The 8,799-nt window shown below is 38.1% G+C and overlaps 1 protein-coding gene across 2 annotated transcripts in view; it reads left to right on the top strand.

The window, feature by feature from the left end:
• gipr (gastric inhibitory polypeptide receptor) overlaps positions 1 to 8,799 on the top strand; it is a 15,905-nt gene that overhangs the window by 2,579 nt on the left and 4,527 nt on the right. For both annotated transcript variants that reach the window (XM_046072757.1, XM_046072756.1), the window contains exons 2-11: positions 4,743 to 4,931; positions 5,478 to 5,583; positions 5,717 to 5,824; positions 5,947 to 6,068; positions 6,202 to 6,308; positions 6,786 to 6,939; positions 7,219 to 7,378; positions 7,556 to 7,616; positions 7,805 to 7,874; positions 8,512 to 8,600. In XM_046072757.1, the coding sequence (XP_045928713.1) occupies positions 4,881 to 4,931; positions 5,478 to 5,583; positions 5,717 to 5,824; positions 5,947 to 6,068; positions 6,202 to 6,308; positions 6,786 to 6,939; positions 7,219 to 7,378; positions 7,556 to 7,616; positions 7,805 to 7,874; positions 8,512 to 8,600 (1,028 nt within the window). In that variant the 5' untranslated portion in view covers positions 4,743 to 4,880. The remainder of the gene's footprint in view (positions 1 to 4,742; positions 4,932 to 5,477; positions 5,584 to 5,716; positions 5,825 to 5,946; positions 6,069 to 6,201; positions 6,309 to 6,785; positions 6,940 to 7,218; positions 7,379 to 7,555; positions 7,617 to 7,804; positions 7,875 to 8,511; positions 8,601 to 8,799) is intronic.

Genomic DNA, 8,799 nt, shown 5'->3' with positions numbered 1-8,799 from the left:
GAGGGAAGCCCTGTTGTGTCAGTTTTTGATGGTAAAGGCAAGTATGATATTTAAGAGAAAAGACGAAGTAAGGAGGTGATTGGGGTGGATAGAGGGCCAGAACCCGGACCTTGAAGCAGGAGAACAGGGTTTGTGTCCCCTGCGAAACAAAACATTAAATGTTTTTATTTAGGCGAGTGAGGTAAATTGACATTAACGTTAGTTAACTTAAGTCTTAATTGACATACATAGCTATTTTAACCCAAACCATGATCTTTTTCTAACCTTAACCAAGTAGTTTTGTTGCATAAACCCAACCAAGTACTTTCTGTGCCTAAACCTAACGAAACTGCAACGTTTCACGACTTTAATTATGCGCGTTTCAACATGGCAATGTATCGAAACGTTACGTTTTATCTTGAAAGTGTAACCGGATATTGCATATTTATTGTTGCTAAGCGTTGCTAACTTGACTGTGGATCCCTAAACGTCAATAATTGATGCAAAAGGGCTACCCAAGTCTTTAAAAAGCGACGACAAAGAGCCTTGACCATGCGTCAGACATTTGACGAGTAGGGATGAGACTGCGTTGTTCTGTTTCCTTTGATTTCATGTTGGTTAAGTTGCCCTTCTCTTAAACTGTGGTGGCTATTGCTGCTCACCTGTTGCTCTTGTCTTGCTTCAAACAAACCACAGTTGCTGCTGCTGGACATGATACAAATTTGACATGGGACAGATATTTCTTTTATGGAAATGCCACTACTGTACTAATGCCACGTAAATGATTTTTCCCTGTCATCACAATCTGGCAGTGCCATCTAGCCCATGTTCACTGGCTTCTAAAATGTCATGCAGCCCACACTGTTCTCTGTCAGTCAAGTGAAGATAATTTGATCAGTTTAATGGTCATCATCAAATCACTGAAAATTTGTTTAACTTGTGCTGCCCTTTCAAAAACGCATATTTCCCCTTCTATGTTTTACGTTGATGGCTAAAGGGGAGTTGTCTCATTTAAGAGGAAATAGTGAACTTTGTTAAACATGGAAAAAGGCTCACTCTAACGGGAAAGGGCTTATTATCTCCAAGAGTCAAGAGTTTAGACAAATGAGATAGAGGTTTTTAGAAAGACTGAGGTCCAGTGTAATTTATCATTTTGTAACAAATGTGTGTGAGTCTGTTAAATTTTTTTCTAGAGACATAAATAAAAAGACCAACAAAAAATCACAAGGGATGGAAGAAGAGTTGATTTTAATAATAAAATAAATCAGAAAATAATTAGGATTATTGTATTAGTATAGTATTGTCATTGAGGCGAAACTTGTAACAGAGACATGGATATAGTGTAGAACAAATTCAGTCACTGCCTGCTGCTGCTCCTCCGAATATATAATGAAATATTATATACATTTTCAGATCCCTCTTTCCCTCCATATGACTCTAATGACTCAACACTGACTGCATATATAATGAACATTTTCTGATAATAATATACTGTGCAGCTGGTGCATATTTGCAAGTCATGTCGGTGTTTATTTAATTCAGAGGAACTGAACCTCAGATAATACTGTCATTACTGTGTGCTTCATTTAGTGCAGCTTAAAAATCTTTTGTTATGTCATATTAGATATGATTTTTGACTTCTGTCAGTTCTTGAACTCCATCTTAATTTTTTATACAGCTGTGTGGATCTGGAAATTTTTGATACACAAATGTTTGGTTTTAGTCTCCAGTCTGGTGGAGAATAGTTGTACACAGTAAGAGATAGCTCTTAAAGTGAATATTTAAAATGTAATATCATATAATTGCACTGTTGTATTTCTGAAATGAAGCCCAAAGCTGTGAAGAACACAAACTGTACAGTAGGACACATTACATGACTTGGACATTAGACAGTGGCAGCGGCTAAGTGATATTGGTTTTCCAAGAATGATCCCATTATCAGTATTATATTAAAGCAGTTATAGAGAAACTCCACCTAATTTACACTGTTTACTGATCTTGTGGAGTACTATGCATATGTGAAAAAATTTGTAAAGGTTTTGCGGCTCCAGAGGAAGCTGCCTGAAGTCAAATAAATAAAATTGTCTCATGTGATGTCATTTGAAGCAGCATCAGCTGGGGCTGAAGACTACAAATTTGATAATGAAAAAAGCAGTTGGAGCCACTTTTGCCTCTACTGCTTAAATAACACACCTGAACAGTAATGTAGGCACCAGGTTGTGGAATAAAAAGATGATGTCTCTAGCTCTGCTACACCCATTTAAAGTCTTTTTTTACTGTCTGACAATGTTTTATGAGTGCAATGCTACATTGGTGGAGTTTTTAACTTTTAAGTTGATATGTGGGCTGACAGAATGCTAATTCACATCAACACAAATATTATTTCACTAAGTATCTGAAACAACATCTACACTACTACAAAACACAAAAACTGCTCTATGCCCTTTTTTGAAACCCATATTTGACCAGGACCTGTCTTTGCAGAAATGGAGCATTTTCATATATTTTCTATTGTCACATCAGAGAATCAGAATCAGGAATCCACATACAAGGAAGTTTCTGTGGTATATTGGCACATGACAATACACATAATAAACCAGAAAATATATTTAAAAAAAGACAAGTGCGTGATAAGTGTGGTAAGTCAAGAAGTATAAATAGAAAAACAGAAAATTACTTTAACAATTTGCACAATGACAATGTTATTTAAATGAAGACTTTAAATAACAGTTTTTGCAGGGATGTGCAATATATTTACCAGGGAATGTGCAGAGTTCACAGTATGTGTATTGTGCACATACTATAGCATGGGGTTAGGGGAGTATGGGATGAGAACTGTTTTGTGGTGTGAGGTTTTAGTCCTCACACCACAGAGACCGCAGCCTCCTGCCAGAGGGAAGTGTCTGAAACAGTTTGTGTCCAGTGTGGGAGGGTTCAGCCACAATCTTTCCTGTACGCCTCAGGGTCCTGGAGGGATGACAGAGAAGCATTTTAGTGGCCTTAGTATGGTCCCAAGCCCAAGTGCCTCTTTGACGAACCCATGTACAATTGTGGTCTTAGCGTAGGGAAAAAATTAAACCCAACCCCGTTCATGCTGCTTGTTCTTGATTGACCATGCCAATTACAGAATCACCACTGACTCACCCAGCACTCACAAGTAGGGCAAACTTTCAACAAAATCTTAAAACAATATTACATTGAGATTTTTCTCTTAATTCACATATTTGAACATGTGAAAACACAAATGAAATGCTTATGAGCTCTGCAACTGATAACATCAGACTCTATGTTCTGGCATAAAAAAGCAGCAGAGTGAAAATCTGGGACAGATCTGAACACAAATGCGGTTAAAACTAAAGCACTCTACAAGCAACAAATCCTACCTTCATGATTTAAAAAGTGACATGAGATAATATATCTTTTCAAAAGCCAAATGTTAAATGCAAGCTATAGAGACACGTTTACCTGCATGACGAGAACTAATAATTGATGATGCTGGGAGAGGAGAGAAGCTTAATGCTTAAAGCTTGGATTCTTGAATGTGCCAGATGTTTGCAACATGGCTGTAGTTTTAGGTTACCCTGAGCACCAGACACAGCAAAGCAGGACTCTTGAGATTTACCTCTTCAAAAATATGCATCATTGCTCCAAGTGTTAATATATACACTACAGGTAGTGAATATATTAACATGGTAAATATATGCAGTGTACATTGCATATCACTCGGGTAGGTATTATGTGATTTACACTATAAAAGTTTTTGAAAGCTGATACCAGTATTGACTCAGATACTCATGGCTTAAGCCTTGTTATGATTAAGACAAATCCATCTTCCATTAATAATATATTACATCACACATTATTTTGTCTAATAAATCCTCTTTTTCTGAGTAATGCAGTTTTTAGCCTTCTTGCTCTTAAATGCACAGCAGGCCATGCCTGTCACATGCCAGCCCACAAACTTCCTGGTCAGTTAGATTAGCTATATCACCAGTATTGACAGGAGGATTAGAGACAGGATTACTCTGCAGTCTTTTATGTTTCTCCCTCTGCATGCTTTGATGGCTGGAAAGCACACCCACTAATCAGAGTCCCAAGTTACACAGAGAGGATGGTACAAAGTATTTTTAGTACTGTAATGTAAAACACATTTACAAATGATTCTACATATTCACAAATCTCAGAAAACATCCACAGATAGAGATACAGATTGACACCCTCCACACAATTCCAAATGAATTTACCGACAATGTTGGCCTCCCCACATGTTCAGGGTTCCAGCCCCACAGTTGAGTTATTTTGATGTGTATGTTTTTATTATTGACAAAGTTGAATAATGAACCGATTTGATTAGGTCTGTTTTTGGCACAGATTGCCTTATTCCTGATTTCCATATTACAATCTTAAGCACTTTTATAACAATCATAAGAGGACAGTTTAAGTTATATAGAATTAATGAAATGATTATCTCATTATCACACAAAAATTAAGTATACTGCATATATTTATGGACTCTTTATGGACTGTTTTCAAGATTACTTGTTAATGATTTTCGCAATGTACTTTGCAATAAACAAATTTTGTCCACACTTATTGATGTCAATGGGGACTTTTTACCCCAAAGTCACATTGGTCCTTAATTCAATCTAGCAGCTTGTATTGAGTGGGAAGATGAAACAATCACTTGTAGTTTTATGTACTTTGAGCACTGCTTCCAAACACCACATTTTTGGATGTAATTTCTTTGTTTTCTGTATTTCCAGGAGGTATGTTGCAGAGCGTAAAGGGACTGTTTCATGTTCCACCTTTTCATGACCTCTGATGACCTCTCAGTGACTCTGTGGTGTCCTGTAAATCTTTGAGATGATCTCCCTGCAGCCAACCTGGCACACCTCTGAGTGATGAAGGCCTCAAACACATTCCTCATCCTCTTCCTCATTTACAGAACTCTGGTATTTGTCTAGAGAGACATTTTACTGATGACACAGCACAGTGTATAATGAGCAAGTGATGTCTCAATGTGCTTGATGTTAAAGAAGAGAGTAAATATGTAAAAATCTTTTATGCCCCCTTACAATTTAAGTTTGAGGGAAATTGTCTGGCGGTAGCCAGTCTAGAAACTTATTTGAAAACAAGAAATACATCAACATTTTTGTCCACACTTATGTCAGTGGGGATGGATCAAATATTAGAAATGCCTTTGAAGATAATGTATTCCAATACAACACGGCTTCCATGGCTTGCCTTCCCTATTTCTCTCTACCCCATCTTCAGCCTCTTTTCTCAGATCTGTTTCGCTCTGTCTGCTGTTTCTCCATTTGAGTCACATTTCTTAAGCCAGGTTTTGAGTTGTTACACTACAAAATGATTACAGACTTAAGTAAACACTTCTCTGACAGCATCCATAAAAGCATTATTTGATAAGCTTTATAAAAGAAAGATCTATTGGGAGTTGTATTGATTTGCGTGTGTGTGTGTTTGTGTGTGTGTGTTTGTAGTGTCTGTTGTGTGTGTCAGGGGGAAGTGTGGAGGATATGATGGAGAAATATATCCGCTACAGGAATGAATGTCTGCAACAGATGAGTACAGAACCCCGACCCAAAGGTAAACCCCTCCATGAATACACGCAAACTCTTTATAATATACATTAATGAAGGCAAATTAACCTTCGACACATTTTAAACCTGAACTAAATTAAATGCATACAGACACTGCGCATCCGCTCTCCTCTCCTTAGGTGTGTTCTGTGGACGTATGTTTGACAAGTACGCCTGCTGGTCAGATGGAAAACTTAACTCCACAGTTAAGGTGCCCTGCCCCTGGTACCTGCCCTGGTACAATCAAGGTAGGAGAGCATACTTACACACACACACACACATTACCCTGACCCTAACACATAATATTCTCACTGTACTATTGTCTGTTATCAAGGGTGTGTGTTTCAGCCACTGCTGTGTGTTTGTGTAGTGCGTAATGGCTTTGTGTTGCGGAAGTGTGGTCCTGATGGTCAGTGGACCACCGATATCTTCAACCGCACCTGGATGGACCCTTCTCAGTGCAAAAAGGACAACAGCCACCATGAAGCTCAGGTACAGACACGCAAACACACACTTTGGGCAGAAGAGAGTGAGACCTTAAAAAAGGTATCTGTAAAAAGAAACTTTACATTTCTGTCCACAGTATTAATCCAATCTTTATATATGTTGCTTGTACTTTGTACAGGAGAAGCAGATGATGATCTTAGCCTACTTCAGAGTCATGTACACAGTTGGTTACTGTGTTAGTCTGGCCAGTCTCTGTCTGGCTTTGATTATTCTGGTGTTCTTCAGGTATACCTACACCTCTACAATCTGTTTACTGATTTTGGATTTTCCCATCTCGTTGACTCAGTATTTTAGTCTGTTTTTGATTCTTTGTGTACTCTTTAGTTACTCTAAGGCAATATGTAACTTTCTTTTTCTCTTGATGAGACATTTTGTCCAATATAAAAAAAGAAAAAAACAATTACAGAAACATTTCAAGTGTTGTATAAAGTGACATTAACTGTAGTGCAAAAACATCACAGCAACAAGCCACAACCACGAAAACGTAAATATGACAATAAACAGACCTCAGATTAACCCTTAAACTCAGCATATGTCTGACAAAGTTTAGCCATAAGAAACATAGTGTGGGATTTTCACAAGAGATGTATTTTTCTCAATGTCGTTTTCTTTACTTAACTGTCAGGTGCTGAGCAGTCTGACTGGATGTTAAACATTGTTCTGATATGTTTAACACCACTGTGGTATGTGTGATGTCTGCAGGAAGCTGCACTGCACCAGAAACTACATCCACACCAACTTGTTTGCATCATTCATTCTGCGAGCTGTCTCCATCCTGACCAGAGATGCTCTGCTGAGCAGAGACACTCCTGAGTTCATAAATAGCAGGGACTTCTTGGAAATACTCAGTGATCAGGTTGGGACACACACACATAAAAATAAGTGAGAGACAGAGGAAGAAAGAGAGAAAGAAAGAGAGAAAAAAAGAAAGAAAGAAAGAAAGAAAAGGAGAGTAGGAAACGCCAGAGTTCAGTGCCCTTAGAAACTTTCATCTTGACTTGGTATCTGCTTATGATCTTAAAAAACTTGAGACTTGATTTAAAAACATTTGGTTCTGGTTGATGCTAAGCAGAACATGAACACGCAAAAAATGTCTCAAGAACTTATTTTGTCTTCTTGAATACACACACATTAGGCAGTGTCTGGCTGCCGCGTGGCCCAGGCGCTGATGCAATACTGTGTGGGAGCCAACTACTACTGGCTGTTGGTGGAAGGCCTGTATCTGCACAACCTACTGGTGATGATGGTATTCCCTGAAAACCGTTACTTCTGTGGATATCTACTCATAGGCTGGGGTACACACACACACACACTTAGACAAACAAGTAATCATACAGAGCTGAAATGTAAAGGAAGCGTAAAAAAGAGTGCTATACTCTTAATTACTGAACAGGTCACATAATGTGTAAATTGATTAAATGTGCTGTTGTGTTGTGAACTTTTTATGCTTACATTTGTCTGTTTTGGGTCAGGCACACCAGTGTTCTTTGTGGTTCCTTGGATTATTGTACGTTACCTGTTTGAAAACACTAGGTGAGTCATATTTACTTTTTGACAGTGTGCAGCTCTTTTTTTTTTTCTTATTCTTCACTGCGCCTGTTCCACAGACTGAGAGTGAATTTGATTAAACACAACATACTGCAACACACATATGTCTATTCAATTGCCACCTCATCCTATATTTCAGGATGCATTGTCTTTTTTTGTGCTTGTGATTGTAGGTGTTGGGAGATCAATGAGAACAAGGTGCACTGGTGGATAATCCGCACTCCCATCCTGCTCGCCATTCTGGTAACATGCATATCAATATAGATGCAGAAAACACAGAACAGAACATTTACAGCCCTGTGAGCTCCAGGTTGGCAGTTGTACATGCAATCTGTACAGTGCACTTCCTTTGACATCATGTGTCCTCACAGTTCCTTTTCAGGAAACGTTGGGGGTTGTTAGGTGTCATAGTGCAGATAGCACACGTACATAACCTGCAGCACTCTTTGTTTCATTCAAAATATTCAACCATGTGTACACACACACACACACACACACACACACACACGTAAATGTAATGAAGTAGGACATTTTCTGACTTTCAGTTCACTTTCAGACTCAGTGATTAAAATTCATGGGTGACTCATAATAATAATAATAATAATAATCCTTATTTGTAGAGCACTTTTCAAAAACAAGTTACAAAGTGCTTTAACAAGTGTAAAAACTATAGTAGCTTGCAGCCTGGACCGTTCATACAGAGTGATGACTGGGTAGGGAAAGTAGAGTGAACAAAGTCACCATAATAAGCTGTAGTGTAATGCACTAAATAAAACTGATCTGAATACATGTTGTGAACTGTCATAATCACCTAATTTGCATGATGAAGCATGATCATTAAGATTGTAAATGTCCCTGTTTTGTTTTTTTTTCTCTTTAGGTGAACTCATTCATCTTTATCCGGATCATCCATATTCTTGTTTCAAAACTGAAAGCTCATCAAATGAGATACACTGACTACAAATTCAGGTAAGACTGAAAACTCAACAGAAGGAAACAAAATAATAAAAAAAAATTCCCCCTATAAACACATCTCTCTAGTGGGCAAGACAGAAATTAGGCTAATGGCTTTCAGGTCAAGTTAATAACATGGTGAACACTGTGGGTGGGACACACCAGCAGTGTGGGAAACCTCCTTACTTGAGCATTAGAAGATCAGAGCAGAATT

This window comes from Micropterus dolomieu, linkage group LG17, assembly GCF_021292245.1.
Source record: "Micropterus dolomieu isolate WLL.071019.BEF.003 ecotype Adirondacks linkage group LG17, ASM2129224v1, whole genome shotgun sequence".
Classification (NCBI taxonomy): domain Eukaryota; kingdom Metazoa; phylum Chordata; class Actinopteri; order Centrarchiformes; family Centrarchidae; genus Micropterus; species Micropterus dolomieu.
Note: the sequence above shows the minus strand (reverse complement) of the source record. Positions and strands in the feature narration are given on the sequence as shown.